Here is a 26629-nt window from a genome sequence, read left to right as displayed (position 1 = left end):
GAGAAAGGGAAAAATTGATCGGGAGTGTGCTAGAAGTTGGGAGTCTTTGTTATCTGGAAAATCCTGATAAATCCTCCGTCTTTACAGCTTAATGCGCATGCAGTAATTTGAAGTTCATTAATCCCCCTCCTCCTTTCTCTTTTTTTTTTCCTCTTAAAGAAGAAATGCTAAAGTTGTCTCTCGGTACCATGAGTTGAAAAGCGAGTTAGGAGGGTGGTGGTAGTGGTCTTTTTTTTTTTTTAAGACATCTCGCCCCATTCTTTGCCATTGTGATTATTACAGGATAGCTAGTAGAAGCAAGTGTCTCAGACGCTCTCACTGCTGGCCTGTTCTCGGTCCCGTGACCATGCTGTGCCTTTTCTCGCCAGGCGGTGCTGACCCCCAGCAGCCGCAGGAACTCTACCCGCTCTACTTGGTGCTGGGCAGCCTGGCCGTGTTGGCCTTCGTCGCTGTGGGCGTGGTGGTCGCCCGGAAGCGTCGGCACGAGCATGGGCGCCTCTGGCTCCCTGAGGGCTTCAAGACCACCGAGCCCAGCAAGAAGAAAAGACGCGAGCCTGTCGGGGAGGATTCTGTGGGATTAAAGTAAGTTTCATCAGGTCCCCCCCCCCCCCTCCTACAGGTCACGCAAAGGGCTACTTCTGACCTTTCAAATTTGGGGTGAGTCTCAGGGTCTTACCATATCATTCATGATACTTAGAGAATGCAGTTTGTGTAGAAATGAGTGCGTCTCTGTGCTGAAGAGCTGCTGTGGAATAATTCAATTGTTGACGTGTGTGACAAATGGAGGTATATGTATAAAATAGATCCTAATTTTGAAATGTGATTGTGAAAATAAGGGGATTTGGGGCATGTGATAAATAGTTCGGAAGATGTCCTGAAAAAGATAAACATTGGACTCGGAATGCTTTGAATCAGTCAAGAAATGTGGAAGAAAGTAAATATGAATGAATGCCATTTATTGTCATTATACAACTACAACGAAAATGGAGAACCTTTCCTGAGTCAATGCATCCATAAAATCAATATAAAAATAAGAATATCAAAAATAAGTACAAATAAATCAAAATACACGTGTAAAACAGAATGCATTAAAAGCATTGCTCAAGATATGGAGATCAGTGTGCCTTTGTCATAACAGCACGGCAAAGGAAATATGAGAGTTCAGGGTGGTGAATTATGAATTTGGAAATTTTATCATGATATTTGAGGAATGTGAGAAATACTGGAATGGAGAAAGGTGATTGATATGTAAAATATCACTGAACTGGGGAATTTAGAGGGAAAATTTGTGATTAGTAGCTCTACAGATGTCCTGAATGAGCTGAACATTTTGAAGTTGGAATGGTAGAGCAATGTAGAATAGGAGGTAAAATAGTTATTAATTTTTCTGAATATTACTGTGAAAATGTGGACATTTGGGGAACGTGATGGATTGATAACATACCTGTATAGGTCAAAAGTCTCTTCATTTTGGATTTTATCTTTGTGAAAATCTAGGGTTTGGATGAGAAAGATCTGAATGTTTTGGAAGGGTTCGAGTGTGAAAAAATGCATTTACAGTGATTGGCAGTTGAGTTGTGCCATAAATGACAGCCGAGGGGTGGGACAGTATATGGATTTGATCAATCCTTGTGTATTGGGTTTTTTTTCTCCATTAATGGTTCCGCGCTCAGAGGAGATGGACCAATTTCACTGTAATCTCCTCTTGTTGGTCACAGGCCGCTAAAAAATACCTCGGACATTTCGCTCGTGGACGACGTCCACAATGATTGGGGTGAAGACGAGCCCTCGGGCGACAAACGTTTCAGGGTAAGAAATCAATATAATATTTCTCTATCTTTATCCTAATATCTTAATAATAATACTAACTTTATCTCCAAACTATTTCTAACATTGTTCATTTTTATCCATTGTTGTTTTTCTATATTTTCAGGGTTTTTTTTTACCTCTCATCCTGTTCTTGGTTTTGTTTTGTTTTTTGCAATTTTTTTTTGGTCTTATATTTTGTATTTTGTAGTCGTGATTAATATTATTGCCAGATTAATTTTGTATTCTCATCTTTGCACCAAATCCAATTCCAAATCAAAATATTTTTCCCCGTCTCCAGCAGTTTGACGAGCAAGCCATCGTGGATGCACGTCACCACACGGACAACCGGCAATGGACCCAGCAGCACTTGGACGCGGCTGACTTGCGCATCCCCTCGGTGGCGCCTACACCCCCCCAGGGCGAGATTGACAGCGACTGCATGGATGTCAACGTCCGGGGGCCAGGTGGGTGATCCTCAGCCAATTAGTATCCGGGATTCTAAATAGAAAGCAGAATTTTAAGGTGGAGTTTCCAAAGGCTACAAAGTGATTGCAAAGTTTATTCGACATAGAAAACTTGGTTAATAAAAAGTGATTTTAATCACATTAGGATCAAGAGTAATAAATGAATCCTTTATAATTCTGATGTATTATTTATTTTTCATTTATTGAAGGGATCTATGATTTCCATCCACCCATTTTCTGAGTCGCTTATCCTCACAAAGGTTGCTGGAGGGATATATACTATTTAATATGTTATTATATTTTGTATAACATACCAGTATTTAAATATCTAATATAACTGTATAATAAGTAATGGAAAAATTACACTGTTACTGAATATACCTATTTCCATCAAGTATATGTTATTATTATTATTATTACGTATAGTTCATTATTATTAATATTGTCTTATACTTGTCATTTTTAATTATTTCATTAGACTTCCTTTTCAAACAATTATAAGAAATTATACAAAATAGGAATGAATATTACTTTTTGTATTATTGTTTTTTCTTTCAATATTCACCTCTACCAAGGTATTTACTTTTTAATATTTTTCTTTTTATTATATTAATTAAATAACTGTCTGTGTGTCTTTTTATATATCATTCAATTAGTTACAAAAATACACATTTTGACATCCAATAATTTAGTTGGGATATTTGTTATCGCTTGTAAATCTCATCTAATCAGGCTTTTAATTGTTTTGCCTCTGCTGGATCTCATGATAATTTCATCCCTTTATGTCACATTTGGCTAAAAGGATAACTGTTACAAATGATCAAGCATTTTAATTGCTTGTCAAATGGAATTACATGCCTGTTTGACAAAGATCTTTATTGCGAGTATGTGTTTGTCTTATGGCTTCCGTCAAAGCAGAGAGCACATCACATTGTCAGTGTGTGATTTGCGTCGGTGTGCACAAGGGAGTTGTTGCAGACCCTGCCGGAGTCCTTGGAGCAAAGGGATCTTCTTCAAAGCAGACGCCACCTGGGGGTTGGGGGGGATGCGGGGGGGGCGGGGTGTTACACTGATTCCAGATCAGACTGATCATTGCACCACTAATGGGCCTCCATTTTCTAACCCAGTAATAGGCAAACGTTTTCTACTGAGAAGCAGAACAGCAGGAAGAGGGATTTTACTTCACCCCATGTTCATGAAACATGATAAAACCAATAGTCAATTAGCTGGTATTAATTATACCCTGTCAACATATGCAAACAAAAACCTTTCAGACCACCAAATTGTTATTGATGACAAAGCTAAACTGATTAAAGTTAATCTCATACAGTACCTTTTAAGAGAAATAAGACACTCCACTTAAAAGTGTATCGTGTAATATCCAAATGTATTTTCAATTTTTAATGCAAAAAAATATTTGACAAATTCTAGTTTGACCTTAACGCCCTTGGAACTTTCATAACTTGTATGTACTTGGAAATGTTAGGAGTTTCTTCCCTCATAAGGCTGCCCCCTGCAAGCATGCATTACAGCGATCTAGAGCATTTTAACTTAACAAGCCTGCACAAATTTATCAAATGTCAATATTGTATAAAAAAAAAATACATCCAGACTTTTAACATTTTTTTACATTTGCTTGTGCCACAACAAATATCGCTTACTAAGTATAAGCAAATGTCTCTGCCTACAAGTGCTGACATCACAGGCTCACTCAGGTCCAGGCCAAAATCTGACATAAACCACAAGAAGACAAGCCTAGAATAACTTTTTTTTTCTACAAATATGTTTTGTTTTTTTTTACCCCAGAACTATAAAATAAGTGTCAGTGTTCGCATAGGTCTTTCAAAAGAGGCTATTTTGTCATAGGTGTCGAATCCCCAGAAGAGAAGCTAGAACAAACCAAAGTAATGGGGTTAACAACTAGCAAGTGCACTTTTTTTCGCCTCCGCCCCCACCGATCGATACGCGGGGATCGACCAAATCTGCGGGCTCTGCGGCCTGTGATTCCTTTTGAAGAGGAGAAAAGCCCGTCCGAGTTGATGCACCGTGCCGTGCTGCGTCCCTCAGTTAGATATTGAAGTTCACCTTTTTTTTTTATCCCGCCCCACCCATACTTACCTTTTCTTCCGAAGCATAACTGAAGCGTCGATCAGAATCCGTGATTGAATTTCTCTGCTTTGTTTGATCGGCCTTTGCTTTGAAATGCATCCTGTTGTCTTCGTTTCTCTCCTGAGTCTGACTCTCCACCCCCCAACCCCCTATTCAGCTGTTTGGTTAGTAGAGTAAAATTTTAGCTGTGCAACATGGGAATTTTATATACTGGTACAGTTGTATCTAGACTTAGAAGTGCCCCCCGTTTACAAATTATTCGAGATATGATAGCAAACGGGAAAAAGAGGCCAAATTCTTGTTTGATGCTCTTTATTGCAACTCCCAAATTAAGTTTACTGTAAAAGTAAACATAATACAAACAGAATTACATGTGTATTTAACCAAATGACATAACTAAGATTTGAGAATTCAGTGATTTGAGTTACGCGAGTGTCATGTAACCGATTAAACTCACAATTCAAGGTCCCACTATACATTAATCCCGCACTAGTCATAAAAGATAGGAACTAAGCGTCACTGTACATACCAAGACCACAGGTAATCGGCACCCTCCTACAAACAATTTTGAAGATATTCATATTTTAAGGGCAGTACAGAGGATGATTGTTGAGCACGCGTGTGTCACAATCATGCCCCGAGGACCAGATCCGTCTCACCGCATGATTTTATGTGGCCCACAAAGGCAAATCGTGTGTATCAACTTCCATGAGTTTTGTTCAAATCTGTACCAAAATTTCAAATTGTCATATCATAAATTATAACGTTGAGATATTGCTCTTGCCCAAAGATAGCTGCACGGCACGGTGGATCAGCTGTAAAGCGTTGGCCTCACAGTTTTGAGGTCCCGGGTTCAATCCCGGACCCGCCTGTGTGGAGTTTGCATGTTCTTCCCATGCCTGTGTGGCATCTTTCTGGGTATTCCAGTTTCCTCCCACATCCCAAAAACATTCAACATTAATTGGACACTCTAAATTGCCCCTAGGTATAATTGTCAGCAGTTGTTTGTCTCGATGTGCCCTGCGACTGGCTGGCAACCAGTTCAGGGTGTACCCCGCCTCCAGCCCGTTGACAGCAGGGATAGGCTCCAGCACTCCCCGCAACCCTTGTGAGGATAAGCGGCTAAGAAAATGAATGGATGAATATACTACAAGCTAGAATCCCCAAACCCTTTGACATCATTTCTAACTCGTTTTACAACATTAACCTTAAAAAAAAACAGTTCAGATTTGATGGGGGGAGAGTGTGTGTACCGGAAGTATGCATTCATTCCAGTAACAACCCAGGCTAAACTTAGCTCCACCCTAACATAGAAAGTTCTTTGTAACTGTGAAGGTGTATCTCGTCAACATACTTTCTTGACAGCAGTTCCTAATTAGACATGGCTTTGGCCACAGGTTGTGGCATCTGAGGTCATTTCAGAAACCACAAAAAAATTTCAGAGAAACATTTTTTTCCAAAATTATCGTGATGTTGTGTGTAGAAGTACAAGGCAATAAATGAACTTACCCAAGTTTTCAGTGAGGCTGTAAAGTAAGATGTGAAAATAATCAAGTGTTGTGAATAGTTTCCAAGTAGGACATTGACAAAACTGGCCAAAGACAGGTGTTTCAAAATTGGTTCATCATATTGTTTAAAAAAAAAAAAAACACGAGGCTGTGAATACTCATTTACATGTGATTTCCTCAGATGGATTCACACCGCTCATGATCGCGTCCTGCAGCGGTGGAGGCCTGGAGACGGGCAACAGCGAGGAGGAGGAGGATGCCTCGGCCAACGTCATAAATGATTTCATCTACCAGGGTGCCAGCCTTCACAACCAGACGGACCGCACCGGAGAGACGGCGCTGCACCTGGCCGCCCGCTACGCCCGCTCCGATGCCGCCAAGCGGCTGCTGGAGGCCAGCGCCGACGCCAACATCCAGGACAACATGGGGAGGACCCCACTTCACGCCGCCGTGGCAGCCGACGCCCAGGGGGTCTTCCAGGTTAGTCGGGGGTTCATCATTATGTCCATTATCTTTTACTCCCCCCGTCCTCGTTTTTACACTTAAGTTTGTTGAAATAGCATCGTTACTTTTTACCCTGTGGTGATGACGCCACAACAGAGGAAAGATATACAGTAAATAAACGCATAAATATTAAGAGGAAAAAAAGTTGCAAAATAAAAAAAAAATCTTATGACAAGATATTAATCAAAAATGCAAAATATGAAACAAAGGTGTGACATAATATCAGAAAAAGACTAATGTATAATATAAAAGTCTTATTACTGAAATAAATAAAAATAAGATTTAAAAATACAAACTACACACATATATACACAAATATTTTTAACAAAACGTTTTGGATGAAAACTACACAAATATTAGACAAAAATATTATGGGGTGGTTAGTGGGGACCATCCATGATCTGAGCCACATATCCTCACGAGGGTTGCAGGTGTACTGAAGCCTATCCTAGCTATCTTTGGGCGAGAGGTGGGTTATACCCCGAACTGGTCTCCAGCCAAATCCAGGGCACGTATAAGCAAACAACCATTCACACTCATAATCACACCCACGGGCAATTTAGTGTCTTCAATTAACCTATAATACATGTTTTGAGGATGTGGGAGGAAACCGGAATAGCTGGGGAAAACTCCAGAAAACTCCAACTCCCACACAGGAGAGACCAGGATTTGAATCTGTGATCTTAGAACTTTGGAGCAGATGTGGTAATCTGTCCCCACCATGCCACTTCGTCTGATATTTTTGTCCAATCTCATCTGCAGTCACTGCTGTGGTTATATGGGGTAAAGTAGTAAAATTTACTTTTGCGCCATCTGGTGGAATTGTTTTCAAAATGGGTTAATAACTGTGTAAGGTTCATGATGTATACTGATGATTTATGGTCCTCTGATTTAAGTGTTTTGCTCTCTTTTTCTCCTGCAACTGACTGGCGACCAGTTCAGAGTGTAGTTCGCCTTTTGCCCGGAGTCAGCTGAGATAGGTTCCAGTGCCCTTTGACCCGAACCATGATGAGCGGTGTTGAAAATGGATGGATGGATGGATGGATGGATGCTGCCATTTTTTTGGCATCTTTATGTAATAGCAATTTTTCAAATCATTTGCAGATTTCTCTATTCATAGCAGGTCTATAATACCTGCAAAAAGTTGTGCTTCACTATAAAACAAAAACTGGATTGGATGAAAAATACACAAATATATTAAAAATACTGAATAAAATATTGGAAAAACATAAATATTCGACATGAAGTTCCAAAATATAGAGGAAAAACACCTGACCCTTTTAAGGAAGATACCGTACTTAGTTGTAAAATCTGTAGTTGTAACTCTGTGATTTGTCCAGATTCTCATAAGGAACCGCGCCACCGACCTCGATGCCCGCATGCAGGACGGCACCACCCCCCTCATCTTGGCCGCCAGGCTAGCGGTGGAGGGCATGGTGGATGAGCTCATCAACTGCCACGCCGACGTTAACGCCATTGATGATTTTGGTGATTTAAAAAAACAAACACATTCACAACAAATATAACTTTTTTCTTGTGTATTTACTTCCTCATGTGATTTTATTATTATTTTTTTATTATTATTTGTCTTGCCAGGTAAATCAGCGTTGCACTGGGCTGCTGCTGTGAATAACATGGAGGCTGCTATGGTGCTGCTCAAGAGCGGTGCCAACAAGGACATGCAAAACAACAAGGTACTGAAACATGGTCAAGTACAGCGAAAACACAAAGTGATTGTAATGAGAAAATGTAATTATCATGGTTATCAGTCTTATTACCATGTTGAAAAAAGAAATACAGCAAGTCAGGAATTTGCCAATGCCAGGGCAAAAAAATGGTTGCCTCTCACATGCTAACCAAAATCAATACAATATCCTTCCAGAATTAGAAATATATACAAACACGAGAAAAAAATAGAACCAAAAAAAAAAAAAGATTACAATGCAAATATAGGTCGATAATACAAAATACAAAAAATGTCAATTGGAAATTACACAAATCTGAGAAAATATTTTGGGAAATGTAGTATATGCAAAATACCTAAATATTTGACTTAAAATACCAAAATATTAGATGAAAACTAACCACTGATTTGGGAAAGGCTTTGGTCCATAAAACGACAACCTTACAAACTCTTGCTTCCCATCACTTGTGTTCACCTCAGGAGGAGACGCCACTGTTCCTTGCAGCCCGGGAAGGAAGCTACGAGACGGCCAAAGTCCTGCTGGACCACTTCGCCAACCGGGAAATAACGGACCACATGGACCGTCTTCCCCGAGACATCGCACAGGAGCGAATGCATCATGACATCGTCCGTTTAATGGACGAGTACAACCTGGTACGGAGTCCTCCCATGCACGGGGGGGCCCTGGGTACCGCGTTATCACCGCCGCTCTGCTCGCCCAACGGCTACGTGGGTGGCATGAGGCAGCCCCCGCCTCAAGGCCAGGGCCCGGTAGGTGGCAGGAAGACTCGCAAAGCCTCCACCAAGGTCTGCAACGATGCCAAAGACTTGAAAGTAAAGAAGAAGAGCTCTCAGGACGGGAAGCCTCCTGGCAGCTTGTTGGACAGCTCAGCCGTTCTGTCCCCGGTGGATTCACTGGAGTCCCCTCGTGGCTACGCCTCAGACGCCGCGTCTCCCCCCGTCATGACGCCAGCAGCGATCGGCCACCTCCAAACCATGTCGGAGCCGCACCTTGGCGTCAGCCACATTGTCATGCCCAATAAGCAAGAGCTGGCACGGATGCAGTTCGACCCGCTTCCCCCGCGCCTCACCCACATGCCCGTGTCAGGGTCCACGGGTCAGTGTGACTGGATCTCCAGGATGCAGTTTGGCGCCTTGAGGGGCAGCGGTCAACACGGGATGATGAGCGCCCAACACAACGGGCACCCTCAGATGATGGCCTACGCAGGCATTCCCGCCACCCGCCTCAATCCCATCATGCAGCAGATGCAGAACCTTCAACAACTCCAGAATCAGAACTTCATCAACCCCGACCTGAGCCCCCCGGAGCTCCAGCCAACTGCCATGCCCATGCGTACCATTCTGCCCCAGGAGGCACAGATCATGCCCGCCTCCCTGGGCACTCAGTTCCTCACCCCCCCCTCGCAGCACAGCTACTCTGGCCCCGTGGATGGGAACACCCCCAGCCATCAGGTCCAGGGACCTGACCACCCCTTTCTCACGCCCTCACCAGGCTCGCCGGACCAGTGGTCCAGCTCCTCGCCACACTCCAACATGTCGGACTGGTCGGAAGGCATCTCCAGTCCCCCTACCAGCATGCCAACCCAGATGGGACACCTCCCTGAGCAGTTTAAGTGAAAAACAGATGAGCTACCCATATATTTTTATAAAACAAAATAAAAATGAAAAAGGACAACTTTGAATATTTGATATGCTTTTTATACCCGTCTTTCCCAACCATTTATTGAGTGAAGTCTACCGCAGGTGTCTAACGTACTGCAGATGTGGACACAAACGCCAACAGGAGACGTATGGTTAGAGTGGATGGTTCGTTTAATATAATAGAGGAAGTTGCTTGTAGACCAGTTGGACAGGTTGCTCGGGTGAGACAGGAAGGGCTGAGGATGTCCTTGGGTTGGTTGAGGGGACGAGAGACTTGGAACAAGTTGGAGGCAGGCTGGGCGACGAGATGCTTGCAGAGCGCCCCGGTGGAAGCCGAAATTATTTGGCATCTGCTTAGCGGGCAGGCAGGCAGGCAGGCTCTTTAAACTCTGTCGATTGGTGGCTGGTGTGCTAGAATGAGTGTCCCTCCGGAAGCTTCGCAGACCAGCCTGAAACAATAAAATAAACTACAGTACTAGCAGTCTGCTGCAGTAGGTGGAGTCCACCAAAATAAGACGAGGCTGCGGCGAAATACTACAAAGGCACTACTTCCAACAGGTTTGCAATATTTACTTTTGCGATAACATTTCAGCATGAACATAAAATGCACTTTAAACTTTGGACGTGAACTTAATCTGACATCTGAACTTTTGAATACAATATTTGCCATTCTCGAACAAACACCGAAACAGCAAAATCCACCAACAGGTGGTTCAACAAATGGTCCAATATATTTCCAAGGTTGTCCAAGTTTGTGCCTTTCTGTGACTCCTCCAGTCGTTCTGTTGTTGTCTTCTGATGACATGTTAAACTCAGCGGTCACTTACCTCATCATTTTGAGATTTCAAACGTTTTTTTTTTCTGAAGGAAGTAGTTACTGAATTTTGAGTGTCACTAGGAGATTGCAACAGAGAGACTGGAAAAGTCACCCAAAGTCATAGATTGGATATTTTCATGGATCAAACGTGTATTCTAATGTTAATTTTGTGCACTAGGGAATAGTATGTTGTGCAAAAAAAAAAAAAAAAAAAAGAACTGATACTGATGTGCATTCAAAGGTTTAGAGGTCAAATTAAATTCATTTGGAAAGGTTGCAGCACATTTTAAGTTCATCCTTTTCAAACTTATGGGGAGCTGTGGACTTCTGTACTTTAGAAACATCTCATGGCACTCGTTTCAAATGAACTCACAAATGTACATTAGCTACTCTGTTGTATGAATGGCAACAGGTGCGATGATACACAGGTTATTATTCTGCCGTCTAGTGGAAGTGCATATCCTTGCTGTGCTCACAAACAACGACACATTTGTAGTAAATGAATAGTCGTGAAATTGGATCATTTCCCCCGGCACAGTGGTTGGAAATCACCATTTTATACTAACATTAACACATGCCTTTTGCCCCCCTTTTTTCATTTGTATTTATTAATGTCTTTATTTAAACTCCTTGCCTGCCTTTGGAATTTGCTGGTAAATGCAGTTTCTTTCTGTTCTTTTCTGGTTATCATTACGCTGGCTATTTATTTGTTCTCTTTGTTGCGCCATTTAATTTGTTGTATGATCTTTGTTTATACAGACATTTGCATTGCATTCAACGGGCATTCCACTGAGGGCCTCCAGTGTTATGTACACTCTTTGTAAAATGTCTGAACAGAAGAAAGGACGAGTATGTGGCCATCTTGGTGATTGGCTGTTTTAAACGGGCTTTATATTAAGTCCTGTTCTCTTTGGACAAACTGGCCCATTTGGCCACCGTGTGTGTTTTCTTGTTGTCATGCAGGGGGGGGGGGGGGTCAAGAAGAAAAAAGGCCTTCTCCTATTAGTTTAAGCCTATGGCTATGTTCTCCCATGTTGTAAATAGCTTTTTGAGTTTCCCCTCGTAAGCAGGATTTTGTTAAAGAAATCTGATGTCTGCAAATAAATGTTTGTTCTAAAATGTGTTTTCTACACAAATGTGAGTGTATGTTAAAACTGTTGTACACACACTGGTATAAGATTTGTTTTTCTGTTTAAAAAAAAATATATATATCTATAGCTCCATGTTCCTTGTCATTTCACTGTGTAAAAAATATTCTTGGGATAATAAATGACATTTTGTCTTTAAATTGTCTTGTATTTTTAAAATGAAATGGAGAAAATATTTGAATTAAACACTTGTGGGCCAGAAATGTAAAACTCAGAAACAGTAAGTCTGCGGGTTAATGAGCGCGAACAGTTTTCTACTGGAATAGCAAGTCATTGTGACGTATGTGGAGTATAATTTTATCATCCATGGATCCAGGGTAGATCATTGTAGAATACCACCAGTAGCAATCTGAGGGCAAAAGTCATTAGGCATACTCGTACTCGCAAACATGAGCTACAGGAAGTATGCTCAAAATATTTTAAACATACATCAAAACAAACGTTATTTTACATATAATGGAATGATAATCAGCAATACTATTAATGTTGGTAACCTTGGTTAAAAATGTAACATTGAGTATAATGTCATCTCTGGACTTTGTACAGACCCTTGTGGAATCCCATCTGTATCGATATAAGAGTGCCCTCTGTTCATGATGGAGTTCTACTCCCATGGCAGTGATGTAACCCAAATTTAGATTAGTTATGGACTGTCCATAATCTATGACAACAAAGTAATAAAGTTGCAATTGCAGTAAACATAAATATAGTAAAAAGAAACTGTAAATAAAACACAAGTAGGCAATAGGGAGCTAACTGAGCGTGCCTTCTTGTACTGGATGAGCACATTCTTAGACCTTGCCCTCAGTTATTTAGGAATATTGTTGTAGGAGGACTCTGTGTTTTGCATATGTCTCTTGTTCAAGGGTGTCAAACTTTGCTTTGATGCAGACCACATTGTAGTTCTGGTGAAAGTCTTTCACAATTTATCATATTGTTGTGCATTTCCAGGCCACCGTAGGTTCCCCCTGAAACCATATACGTACAGTATTTGTAAATGTATAACCTCATAATGTTACATACACGAAAAATTGATGGGTTAATTTTGAAAGGTAAGGTGGCCACAAAAAATGATTTTATCATCTGAGTGTTTATTAAATGGGAAGACAAGTTGCAATTTTGGTATTTTAGCAACAAAGTCAACGGACATGATTTACTTTGCAGGCCTAATAAAATGAAGTGTGGAGGCCAGAGCTGGCCCCAAGGCCTTGTGTTTGACACCTGTAGTCTACTTATAATTTGCATGGAGTGCATATTTTATGAAAAATGTCTCCCTATAATGGAAGTAATAAGGTGATACATGAGCTACTATAAAGGCCTTCATAAACTGTAAGATTTTCAGTGTCGGGGAAAATTAATCCACTCATCCACTTTTTCAGCCATTTATCCTCACAAGGGTCACGGGAGCGCTGGAGCCTATCCCAGCTATCTTCGGGCAGAAGGTGAGGTACGCCCTCAACTGGTCGCCAGCCATTTACAGTTCACATATAAACGAAGAACCAGTTAAGCATAAAGCACAAAATGACCGTGATTCCATTTCACTTCCCATCTACACGACAGTAAAATATTTCGAAACCTGGCCGTAAACATGGAGCTTTACTGCCTATCGCCCGGATCTCCTCGACACACAGTACAGGTAAAAATATGTACAGTGGGTATGGAAAGTATTGAGACCCCCCTGAATTTTTTTCATATTGCTGTCATTTGCTAAAATCATTTGTTCGTTTTGTTTTGTTTTTTAATTCACGTACACATTAATATTGACTGAAAAAAATGAATTAAATTTTTGCCAGATTAAAAAGCAAGAACTGAAAAAGTGCTGTTAATACTGATGATGTAAATGTTGTTTGTTGGACGGTGGACGACTGGTTAGCACATTTGACTTGCAGTCCTGAGGAAATGGGTTCAAATCCCTGCCGAGTTTGTTTGCAGTTTGGATGTACCTGTGTAACCTCTCCAATTGCCTCCCACATCCCAAACACATTGTAGTTAAGCTAATTGAAGACTCTTAATTGCCCGTAAGTGTGAGTGTGAACGTGAATGGTTGTTTGTTTTGATGTGCCTTGCGATAGGTTGGCGACCAGTTCAGGGTGCACCCCCGCCGCCTGCGGCTTCTAGCCCGAGACTACAACTCCCACGATGCACTGCCGCGACCACTGTTCCAGTTCAAGGTTCAACCGTGACAGCAAAAATAGGCTCGCTGGCTCTCAGTGTAGCTCGACGTTAGCGCTCCCTAACTTGAAGGCAGGAGTGGGTCGGGAGGGGTTGAAATAAACCAGTAATTTGGGCCGGTCCACGGAGCAATCGCCGGCCACCGAGGACCCGAAGATGTCCCTCAGATAAAAGATTGCGCTGTTAGCCGACACTAACTGTGACAAAACCGACGGCGAGGATTGATCTGTAGCTACCGGGAGGAAGACGAGGTGGATGGTCGCGGCGGCGGAGGCGGCGGAGGGGAGCCCCTCGGATAAAATACCGACAGCTGCTAAGCTAAAAGACACTTAATAAAAAAATATAGAGTGAAAATTAAAAACCCGGGGCCGCCATGTTCGTCCAGGAGGAGAAGATGTTTGCGGGCAAAGTGTTGAAGATGCACATCTGCGCCGTGGACGGCGCCGAATGGCTGGAGGAGATCCCGGAAGATAGTACGGTGGAGAAACTCAAGGAGAAGTGCTTGAAACATGTAAGCTTCCCCCCCCCCCTTTTATTTTTATTTTTTACACGTGTTACTCTTATGCCGTTTCGTCTCCGAGTGTCACTGTCACCCGGCCCTCGTACTGTCACCCGGCCCTCGTATTTATAGTTAAGTTAATTTAAATGGCGAGCAGACGGGCGGGCTTTGGCTATTTTGGGGTACGGCTGCAGTCTGTCGCTTCTCGAATGTTACCAGCTAACTTTCCCTTTTTGGATGTGGCTATATTTATGACATTTATTATTACACACTAGTCTTGGGGTTTTGCAGCCTTGCAGTAATAGTGTACTGTCCGGTCACAGTACTGTCTTAGAGACCTCAACGTGTGTAATCGTCATTATTTTTTGTCAAGTACAGTGTAATAGTTTTTTTTCCCCTAGTGTATTTGAACGTAATCAAAGCAGCAGGTGTATGTTGACGAGTAGCAATATTTTTATTTATTTGCATGACTGAACCAGTGTACACAGACAAAGGTGTTTTGGATGAATAATGAAAATAAAAGTATGGAAGGGCAAGTGAGTGAGTAAAGGATGATGGGATGGAGGTAAGATGAATGGAAATGAGGAAGGAAAGCTAGGATCATAGTCAGATGGACCCTGGAATAGCACAATATGACAGGAAGCCTGAGAAGGATGGAAGGAAATGATGGTGTATGAAAGGAGGGCTGATGGCTCGAGAGAAGGTTGTGAGGCTGAAAGGAATAATGTATGAAAAGAGGAGAAGAAAGGAAGGAAGTTTGGATGGAAGGGAAACAATACTTTGTAGGAGCCCATGAGGGTCGAACCACTGATTTACCATTTCTCTTTTCAGGTGTTATGATGATGATGATGATGATGATGATGATGATATAAAGCATTCTTGTGTGTGTGTGATGTTTTTGTTTCAGTGTCTGCATGGAAACTTGGATGACCCCAAGACGCTGACTCACCACAAGCTCATACACGCTGCTACAGAGCGGGTGCTCAATGACACCAAAACAGTGGCGGATGAAAGCCTCAAAGATAAAGGTAGAAAGCAACCAAGGAGAAGCTATGAGGAAAAAGTCCCACGTGATGTCACAGTGAGGCAGTTTGAATTTATCTATTTTGTAGACGTTCTGCTGCTCATAAAGAAAAGGCCGCCGCCGACCCCTCCCAAAATGTCGGAGGTATCCTCGGAAGAAAAGGTAGGACCTGTGGACTCCTACAAGTAGATATAAGAATTCCATAATACCATTAGCGTAGTGAGCAAAATGATTGCGGTTATTACAATATTGCGAAAGAAAATGACAAGTTCAGTACAATGTTAATAGCAGGGGCACAAGTTAAAACAGGTATTCTGCTAACAAGCGCTAAAACAGTAATGCATGACATATGTAAACACAAAACATATCTCAAAATATGAACAAGATATATGGAAATATTAGAAAGAAATACAAAAGGTTAAGATGACAGTGAAAGAAATGAAAATTACACACCTACCTAAGAAAAAATAGATGAAAAATACAAGAAGTATTAGCCAATACAAAATATGTGCAAAGGTTCTAGACTAACTAGATGAAAAAGGAAAGGAAAAACTCTAAATAAATATTGACCATACTATATAATCGATATTAGACAAAAATACCAGATGAGGTGTCACAGTTCTGAGGACCAGAGTTCAAATCCCGGTCCCGCCTGTGCGGAGTTTGCATGTTCTCCCCGTGCCTGCATGGCTTTTCTGCGGGCGCTCCAGTTTTCTCCCACATCCCAAAAACATGCGTGCTAATTTGATTAAAGACTCTAAATTGTCTGTGGGTCTGAATCTGAGTGGGAATGGTTGTTTCTATGTGCCAGTTCGGGGTACACCCCGCCTTTCACCCAAGATAGCTGGGGTAGACTGCAGCACGACTGCAAAATGCATCAAAAATTGAAAACTGTTGGGAAAGAGATGCAAAATTGAAAAATTCTCACAAAATACAGGAAAAATCTAAAATACAGCATTTTTTCATGAAAATAATGCTTTCAATTTTTTTAAAAATATATAACAGAATTATGTAAAAAAAATATGCACAAATATGAGGCACACCTAGCTGTTGTTAGAAAGCAATTCACAAATATTACATAATATAGATAAATAAATAAATATATAAATAAACCAGGGGTTGTGGGTTCATATCCCATTGGGGCCTCCACTCCCTCAGAAGGGTTGCATCAGGAAGGGCATCCGGCGTAAAAATTGTGCCAAACATATATGTGCGTTCGTTCATCTGAGATGACACGCTGTAGCGACCCCGAAAGGGACAAGCCGAAAGAAGCCACTACTCTCAGATATGCGGATTACGGTATTAACAATAAATCCAGTTTGAAATGTTAACCTTAATCGATTGAAATTTGATCATGGTTTGATCAGTAAATATTTAAACAAATGTTTGATCCCAACTCGTAGCAACAAGAACCTTGCTGATATTCTTTGGCCTGCTTTTGTTTGTGTCAGAAAAAACAGGACAACAAGGCCCCAGACAAGGACGCCATCTTGAAGGCCACTGCCAACCTCAGCATTCGCCACACGGACCGCACAGTCACGCAGCACAATATTAGAGATGTAAGGCTTACTCGTTCTTCTTCCCTTAAGTTGAGCTCCAGTTGAAAAGACAAATACATTTCATTTTAAAACCATTGACCTCTGCTCCTGAAATAAACTGGTAAATAATTATTATTCACTCCTATAGAGTTAAAAAAAAAAACGTTTTTTTTAACCAACTTCAAATTCAGAACGCTAATATAAACACCAAAATATTGTACTTAATATTTTCCCCGAGAATGCATTTGGGATGAGCCTTTGAAGTTGTTAATGATGAGACAGGACGTGAAATCAGTCAATTTCCAGAATGAGAGTGCTGAAAGAGGAGGACGGTATTCAATTGGCACCACTTAATAAGAGTGGAGATGAGCTTGGCTCAAGTTAGGAGGCCAAAAGAAATAAAGCAGAGAATTGAGATAAATGTACTTTTAATCTTAAATTTGTATATCAGCATGGATTTGAGTGGTGTAAATACTGTCAATGTTTTTTTGCATGAAGAACATTTGTCTTGCCTTATTGTACTATTCATTCAGTCTTAGCTTTGTTGGCTGCGCGACCGTGGGAGTATGAAGTGGCCTTTACATTTTTTTTAATTCTCCACCTTCCGTATCTGTCATACTAGAATGAAAATGTAAGCTCCATCTTGTTTATAACCTCTAGGTGGCGGTATAGATTTGTAAAATGTTTTGTTTTCAGTTTCCCTTATACCTATGTGTAATGCACACTATTGACCTTGGACTTTTTGGGGGGAGAAGGGAGGAAGCTCATTATACACGAAAAATTACGACAGTTCACTTCAAGTCGCATCATCATGGTATCAAGTAATCTAGTGGCCACTCCACGGTACAGGCCAAGCAAAAGTTAGTCAAAAGTATCTAGAGTTTTTGTTAGCCGCATTAGCGTGTTGGCCGAGTGTCCACTCCTGTTTGTACACGTAATGCGTCCTTTAATCACGTCAGCGCAATGGAGGTCTGCAACAACATCTCTGGCCTTCTCTTCTTGTCTTTGTCCTCATTTGACAATCATTCATTTCGTTGTCTAGTTTCAGACGGAGCTCCGAAAGATCCTAGTGTCCCTCATTGAAGTGGCCCAGAAACTTCTGGCCTTGAACCCTGACGCTGTGGAGCTCTTTAAAAAGGCCAATGGTATCACACCATACCCCCATGAATTAAAAACATGGGCAAATCCATTAACCGCATCTGTGCGTCGCTCTTCCCGCAGACATGTTGGACGAGGACGAGGAAGACCGCGTGGACAACGCAGCCCTCCAGCAACTCACCGAGATGGGCTTCCCTGAGAACAGAGCCATCAAAGCCCTCCGACTCAACCAGTTAGTCTCAAATTGGGATGAGTCGCACAAACAGATCCTACCTGTCCATCTTTTTGTGCTGCATGCTTGTGCTTTATCAGACTTTTGTGAAGCTATCACACCAGCATGCTATGTTTCCTTTTCAGGCCTGTGCTTCTAATTCATATTGCAGTCAAGCTTTTCATAGGTCAGCTAGCTATTTGCTTCTTTTGCAGGTCATACTGTTTCTTTTTTATAGTGCAATAATGATGCTGGCTCACCAAACTTGGACCCACTTATTGAAGCCACACACATTAAAAGTTACAGATACTTCAGTGTATGATGGCAGGATGGTGACGGAAAGTGGGGGGAAAAAATACCTGCATGTCATATCCATATTTTGTAGTGGTCGTATTGTTCAGAACTTTACCATATTTTCCAGACGACAGAGAACACCGGTTAATAAGTCACACTCACTCTGTGTTGCGTGTTTTGTTTTGTTTTTTTCCATACACTAGCTTCGCTTGACCATAACAGTTCACCTTATGGTTCATTAACTGTTATGTAGCACATAGCTGTAACACTTTGCCACACACTCTGCTCCTTTTTTAGATTTAAGTATCAAACTACTGTCATTTTTTTTCACTTTTACTCCAGTCTCTGCAATTTAAGCCTGTAGTTATGTGCTGCTTTTTTAGCATTTTTGTTCAGCTCACTGATGTTGCTTGTCTTTTTTTATTCACAGCATGTCGGTGACTCAGGCCATGGAATGGCTGATCGAGCACGTTGACGACCCCTCCGTGGACACGCTGCTGCACAGTCAAGAGTCTTCTGTTGCCGCCACAGGAGCTGCCGCTACTCCTAACTCTGCCGCCACAGCCGGCCCGTCGGCCTCGGGCTCCTCCAGATCACCATCGTGCTCGTCGGGTTTGCGACGTAGCCTATCTAGCACGGAGGAGAGCAGCGGCAGACAAGATGAGCTTACAGAAATTTTCAAGAGGATTCGTAGGAAAAGGGAGTTCAGGCCCGACTCGAGAGTGTGTCCCTTTTTCTTACTATTACTAAACAAACTTGCGTCATCCGGAGAACTTCCTCTTGACTTAAGGCCTCTGTTTTCCAGGCTGTGTTTGCTCTCATGGAGATGGGCTTTGAGGAAAAGCAGGTGATTGATGCCCTCAAAGTCAACAACAACCAGCAAGATGCAGCGGTAAGTACATACCTGAGGTCACACTTGAAACTTTTCATTAGGTTTGGGCATTGAAAAACAATCACAACCAGGACAAATGTTCAAAGACGTGCCCAATAGCGGTCAACAAAAGTGCATCTTAATTTTGGAAAAATTAATGACCAGCCACCTCAGTGCAACACATGGAATGAGATTATACTGTGCAAAGGAGGCTTACATGTTGCGTAGCGTCTGATGCCATCAGAGGCTCAGCCTACACCCCATGAGCTTTAGTGAAGTCATCTTATAGTCAGTTGCTTGTGTGAAAAGATAAATTATGTCGACGGCAACATTGAGGCAGCTAACAAGGTCAATGATTGGTGTCACTTTTTCAAGGATGGGTTTTAGTGTTTATTTTATCTTTCAAACCATCCTAAGAGCCAATGACAGGGTGGGCGTGGGAGGTGCTTATCATTGAGCTAAAACGTTTTTACATCACAATGAATTGGGACTAAAGTCACAAATGTGTCACAGTAGTACAAACACTAACTTTGTCCCTCATAAGTGGGTAAGGAAAGGAACAGCGACGTTTTATAGCATTTGGTTCCTTCCATGCAAAATAACTGGTGCTGTGTGAGGTTACTTTTTTTTCCCAAAATGCTGAGTTCTGGTTCATGCCCTTCAAAATAAAAGGCTACAACTCAAGGACAGGAATCCAAGTCAAAACTTGGCACATACAAACTATTTGATGTGATTTAAACGGTCCCAAATAATGATTTTAATACTGCTAAATTAGACTTTTAGCTTAAACAGTAAATATTAAGACAATTGGGTTAGTGCCACTCACCTTTTTAGTTTATAGGTTTGATGTTGATGCTGCTTATGAAAAAACAAAAAAAAAACATTCAAACATTCATTTTAGTCTCTGCTGCTAAGAAAATGGATGCCCCCTAAAAAATGGGACTCGAGAATCGTTTGGAGCAGCATTCGAAATAAGGAATCTGAATCGGGACTGGAATTGTTCAAATTCAAACGATGGCCAAACCTACTTGTCATGTACCCACTATTTGTCTATAATGCCGACATTTTCTTGAGAAATCAAGCCTTTTAATCCATTTTAGATGCAATATTACAACCTTATCCACACAAAATTGAACCTTTTTTCTTGTAAAATCATGTCTACTTTTTCCTTGTAAAAAAAAAAAAAAAGAAAACATTTGTAAATGTAATTTTTTCATCTCAAAATACACTTTTTTTGCAATGATTTTTTTCATGCAAAATATTTTTTTTAAATATTTTCTGACAATCTCAGAATTGTTTCATAATATTGTGACTTTATTCCTGTAATATTTATATTTGTAGTCTTGTAGTCGTATTTCTCATAATATTAGGTTTATTCCTGTTAAATGAAAGCTTATTTTCCTGATGTTTTCAAGCAATTAAGTGACGTTTTTTGCCTAATCATAGAAGCCACAATTTCTCTTCTTCAATTTAGATGCATTTGTCATTTACCATATAGTTTTGCAGTTTGTGTGTAAATTCCACTTTGAGCGTGACTGAAGCGATGGCCCTCAACTTGTGATCAGTCGTCTGACCCTTCGTATAAAAGTGCACAATGATAAATGAGTCTCGTGTCTGTGTGTGTGTGTGTGTGTGTGGTGTGTGTGTGTGTGTTTGTTATAGTGCGAGTGGCTGCTGGGAGACAAAAAGCCCTCTGCGGAGGACCTGGACAAAGGCATCGACACCAACAGTCCGCTCTTCCAGGCCATCCTGGAGAACCCCGTCGTCCAGTTGGGTTTAACCAACCCGAAGACTCTACTTGGTACAAACACATACATGTACACACACATGGACACAAATTCTTGATATTGGCAGGGGGTAAGGGACAAAGACAGTCTGCAAATTGTGGGGGGAAAAAAACCTGTAACCGAAGCCTCACCACATTCTAAAAGTGTTTATAACTGCCAATAGTAATAGTTGAACCATAGATATACCACAAACATAGATACACCACAAACTATGATCCTAAAATTTCATTTCAAACTCATCTTACAATATTAACCCTTGTTGTGTTTTACAGACTATTTGATTTGGGGGGGAAATTGCACCAGAATTGTGCGCGTACATGTACGTGCCTCAAAAACTGCATAACTTCCACATACAACACAAGCTGAATTGGGCTCCTTCCCTAGATAAAAGATGTTAATCTTACAGTCCAAATGTTTTGCTTCAGCATACTTCTTTGACACTAATTCCTCCTTTCTTGTGCCATCTTTATTTGTTCCAAGAAGAGCCAAAACATGCAAATAAATTAGTTTTTAGCAAACACCTGAATATAGATTAAATTGTAAATCATTTAAAACTCCTCTCACATTATTACCTTTCAAACCAAATCGCAGTACAAAAATCCAAAGACACCAGCCATGGGGGAGGTTGAGTCACTTGAGCCAATCCAATCAGCCATATGAATTGATTTTGCTGCTTTAATGGCATCACCTGAATGTCACATGACTTAACCGGTTTGAGGCTTAAGTGGAAAATGTAATTTTCAGACTTGGTACTCGCAAAGCGAAAACTAATGAAAGACTGGACTTTGACTTGACCTACATGACTTGGCAAGTTAAAATCAGCATTTTTATAGTAATGTGCTTTTTTATTTTTGTTTATGTAAGAAAATATTTTGTTGTGTAGTATTTGCAAAGCTGGTGACTCAGCAGGATAAGATGGAGTGCAAGACCACCTTGTGAAGCGAGTGTGCATGAGCCTCAGAAGATTGTAGCAAAATAACAAGGAACAAAGCAACAACAACGCCGACCGTGATGCAATGCGGTCGTTATTGAACACAGGAGTATAAAGTCGCCTTTACTCCCACCTGTGGCAAAAGGCACAGACTTTGCCTAATGCCTAAAGTGTCCATTTTCAAACCACCCAAGTTGCTTTCAACTTGGCAATTGAGACAGTCGGCTTTCTCCTGTGATGTGATGTAAATGCTCAGCTTTTTATTTTTCCATGTTTTTTGATTTGTTCCTCTTTGCGTTGTAGCCTTTGAGGACATGCTGGAGAACCCCCTGAACAGCACCCAGTGGATGAACGACCCCGAGACGGGTCCTGTCATGCTCCAGATATCCAGAATCTTCCAAACCCTTAATCGCACATAGAGGCCAAGCGCCACCCCACACGTGTGAATGTTTGTGAGAGAGATGAGTATTGTCCATGCCACAGGAGTTGTACCTATACAGTAAATATTTATAACAGTACGATAAAGTATACGAAAAATATTATTACTACTGCAGCAACGATACAAAGTTCTATTAACTAGTTTGTTTTTACATTTTAACAAGCAATTTCAACTTATTTTACGATATTGTTTTTGCCACAATCACACACACATGAGCACGTTCAATGTTTGCACCATGTAATATGTATTGTTACATTTTTTTTATTTATTTGGATTTTAACACTTCTGTATTGGGGTGAATTTACAAAAGTGTGCCTGGGCCATAGAAAATAAATCTCCCAAATTTATTTGTTATTAAAGTTGTGATAATGAGTATAAATTTGGAGATTTCCCCCAAAAGAAGTTTTATATTTTTGGGATTAAAGTTGTCATTTTATGAGGAAGTTTATTTTAAAGACAAATTGGAACTTTCAACAAGATGTTATTTTTAGGAAAGGCATACAATTAAGATTGAATTGGTTAAATGACAAAAAAAAGTCATTTAAATTTGACATGCAAAGTCTTAAAATGAACAATGAATGAATGACTTAAAGAAAATGTCAAGTAAATGACTTGAGGCCTGTAAATGGCAAGAATCTGCTATTTGAGAAATCTCATGTGACCAAAGCGTACGACAGGCTGCCTGTGGATGCTTTGCTGAATAATGCCTGTCATCTTTGGCCAAACATTAAATACATCCTTTATTTGTACAAATACGATACATGTAGACAAGAATGAAGCCTAAACAGAATAAAGTCGTACAGCTGTAGTTAAGGTGGCATCTCGTTTAAAAAAAAAACAACAAAAAAACATACAAATAGTCAATGTTGAAAGTTCCCATGGGTCCTTCCTCATTCCCCAAGTGATGTGGAGGTGCGTTTACCCATTTCACCAAATGTTGAAGTAGCTTGCGCATGAACTGATTTGAGTTGTTCTTTCAGCCTGCGGATTTTGTGGGGGTGGCTCTGAAGGCACTGAATTTCTCTTTTTTTTTTTTAATATCAAAACTCAAAATCTGTCAGAAGTGTGCAACAAATGACATTTTCTTCAAACTGCAACTTTATTCTGTTAAAAATCTACCGAAATCTCAAATCTACTTTTTATTTTTTTCAAAAATGACAACTTCTTTCTCAAATATATATTTTCTCTCCAAAATATTCTTGAGGCCATTCATCATCATGTTGAAAGTTTGTTTTTGAAATATACAAGAAAAACGTTTTACAACCAAAAATGTAGGAAAACTGCATTTTAAAAATGTTAACACAAACAAACATTGTGCCGGCCTTAATTTTAGCATGTTTTAAAAAATGTTGATTTGGAATTTTTATTTACAACAATTGCATATTTGAGATATATCTACAAAGCAGGTTGAAAAGGGGTCACGTATTTATTTCTTTGTTTACCTGGAAATGTGTACAGTGGCATATATCATTTGGCATAACACAAATTTATTTCATATTAACGAAAACCGCGTTGCATGTCCAGTGCGCATAACAGAAGGGTTAAATGGTGGCCTGTTACCCAAATGGTTTTTGCAGTACTTCCATCCCTCCTGGTGTGTCTTTCTCTGCAATATCAAGCAGTGGTTAAACTGCGAGGCACACTCATTGTTGTGTGACGCAATATTATTGATCCTTGGAGAACCTTAATGACGGCCCAACATGTAATTACTAAAAAAAAAAAAAAAAAAGGTTAATTTTTCTTTTTTTTTTGTATGTGTTTTCCCCTCTTAATTTTGTGGCTCACCCCTGCTTTAGTATCAGTACGAGAGGGTCTGTGAGTTGTTGCCAAACGTTTTTGAGTGTTTTATCAACTCTTTAAAAAAAAAATGCTATGGATGTGACTTCATTTTGCTCAGGGAGACTGAGATTGTTTTTTTTTTTTTCTTCCTTCCTGCTCATCTGACAACTGAACAAAATGGCTTTAAGGAGTTGTCGTGGTTTCTTAAATGCAATATATACCGGACTCACAAAAATGATGACATTTCCGGATGAGCGTGAAATGCACTAAAAGCTTAAGCTTAGGTTGGCTAATTTTGCCGTTCTGTTTTGAATGCATAATTTTGCTGCTCTTTAAAGAGCTGAACAGCAAGGTTCACAATAAGGTGTTTGAGCTATCTATCAACTGATAAATTTCCAGGGATGTACAATTCTCCGCTTTTCTGTGACGCTGACACTTTCTCTGTTGTAAGCTTCTGATGGATGACATTTTACTATCAAAGTATCCTGTTTGAAGCCTCTCAATGGCGAGTACTCAAGTACATTTAACAAAATAAAAGACCAGTTAGAAGTACCGATTTGACAAAAGCATAGCCTCGGGAATGTACATACTTTTGTACACAAATACATTTCGGTCTACTTTTTATGAAAAAAATACGACTGGTAGAAGTACTTCATCAGCTTAAGACGGTTTTTAAAAAATACAGAATCTGAAATGTATTTTTGTACTTCAGTACATTCAGAATCTGTACTATTTTGTAAGGGAAAAGGAATAGGTTACTGGTTTGACTCAAGTGAAATTTACTTCCTTTTGTACTTGTTGCATTTCAAAGTTGGCAAATTGTCTTTAAAAAAAAAACATACTGATTAAACTCAATGAAAAAGGTAACCATGTAAGATTCTTATTTTTACTTATGTGCTCGAGGACATTTCAGAAAGTACACAATTTTCTGGGAGGGGAGAATCCAATTAGCTGAGCAGTGAGAAGTCACAGAAATGTTAAGTAATGGGAAGCCTTGGAAATGTAAAAAGAAAGAATTTTGCCCTGTGGCTTCTTATTAAAGAATAGCAAGATGTGCAAAAAGTACTCCAACTTGCAGCAGGAGTTGCATTCAAAAGACTACAAATGAACTCTACCTTTTAAGTGCATTTTTGATGCGTCTTGAAATTTAACCACACAGTAACCAGAATTTTTTGTGACTACAGTTGTGTATCTGTGCGTGTGCGCGTGAGTGAGACAGACAGAAAATGGCAAAGGTTCTTATTTATATGGAAGCCATACTGAAATGTTATTTATGTTTATTTAGCTCATCTATAAATGTGAACCAAAATAGAGGGAATATCAAATGATTCAAATGTTGCGTCAATCATCGCCGCTTTGTCAATTCAACCACCACACTGTTGTATGTTGTTTTTTTTTGGGGGGGTGCTTGTTTTATTTTATTTTTTCCAGTAACCTATGCAATACGTTGTCACGCGTATTTCCACTCTGAGACATCTGAAACACTTATTGCATTAAAGGAATTTTTGGGGTCTCTGTGCTTGTGTGTTTTATGTCACAAAGTATGACACAAAGAGGTCAAAATGCAATTTTTTTTGTCTCCTGGTATTGAGTTTTGTATTCGGAAGAAAACCAAAAGTTGTAGCTCTGTTCATTTGTATTGCATTTAGATCAGGTGAAGGTTACCATTTGTGGTCCAAGCCACCTTTATCTCGATAGTTTAAAAAAATGCATACAAAGCATGATTTTGTGTCTTGATTGAAGTTTTTTTTTTTTTAATCTCTTGTGAATATCAGTGGCACCCATATGACGCTGACACTTGTTGACATGCAGTATTGCTCTACCACATGATATTCTCTCGTTGCATTCGGGTGTATGGCCAGTTAATGGATTTTTTTTTTTTTCTTTCTGGAATAATAGGCCACGAAAAATGACGCATTCAGACAAGGGAAATGTTGAGTTATTGGAAAAACAATGAAAAAATAAAATACACTGTAATGCTCTGGCCAAATGAAAGCGTAAACACCCACAGTGTGTGTTCAAATAACAATGCCAAGGGGTATTGTTAGTCCATGAACAATATGTTTACTTTTTCAACATTTCATTTGACTTCTCCAATATGGTGCTCTGTGTAACTTGTAAATTTATACAAAACATTATTTGTGTTGGGCAACGGTGTGTTGGCAAATGCAAAATAATACAGACTATAAACAGGAAATGGAGTGTAATCTTTTTGTTGTTGAATCCGTATTTCATTAGAGAAATTGAAAATTTGTTTTATTAATCACTGAAAATACATTCT

At 40.2% G+C, this 26629-nt stretch overlaps 2 protein-coding genes across 5 annotated transcripts in view; both read left to right on the top strand.

Moving 5' to 3' along the window:
* Positions 1-11745, top strand: part of LOC133498894 (neurogenic locus notch homolog protein 1-like) — an 84457-nt gene extending 72712 nt beyond the window's left edge. For 3 of the 4 annotated variants that reach the window (XM_061816147.1, XM_061816149.1, XM_061816151.1), the window contains 7 exons: positions 369-582; positions 1719-1809; positions 2108-2273; positions 6072-6370; positions 7735-7882; positions 7991-8088; positions 8559-11745. In XM_061816147.1, the coding sequence (XP_061672131.1) occupies positions 369-582; positions 1719-1809; positions 2108-2273; positions 6072-6370; positions 7735-7882; positions 7991-8088; positions 8559-9716 (2174 nt within the window). In that variant the 3' untranslated portion in view covers positions 9717-11745. The remainder of the gene's footprint in view (positions 1-368; positions 583-1718; positions 1810-2107; positions 2274-6071; positions 6371-7734; positions 7883-7990; positions 8089-8558) is intronic. The other variant, XM_061816148.1, reaches the window with a different exon arrangement.
* A 2081-nt stretch (positions 11746-13826) lies between these two features.
* On the top strand, positions 13827-25859 carry ubac1 (UBA domain containing 1). Its single transcript, XM_061818090.1, has 10 exons — positions 13827-14388; positions 15284-15404; positions 15489-15562; positions 16852-16959; positions 17981-18083; positions 18160-18268; positions 18972-19263; positions 19347-19433; positions 21075-21213; positions 22434-25859. The coding sequence occupies exons 1-10, from the start codon at positions 14251-14253 to the stop codon at positions 22547-22549; spliced, it is 1287 nt and encodes a 428-aa protein (XP_061674074.1). The 5' UTR covers positions 13827-14250; the 3' UTR covers positions 22550-25859.
* The last annotated feature ends 770 nt before the right edge of the window (positions 25860-26629 follow it).

This window comes from Syngnathoides biaculeatus, chromosome 4 (assembly GCF_019802595.1).
Source record: "Syngnathoides biaculeatus isolate LvHL_M chromosome 4, ASM1980259v1, whole genome shotgun sequence".
Lineage (NCBI taxonomy): Eukaryota > Metazoa > Chordata > Actinopteri > Syngnathiformes > Syngnathidae > Syngnathoides > Syngnathoides biaculeatus.
This window is presented reverse-complemented; position numbering and strand designations above follow the sequence as displayed.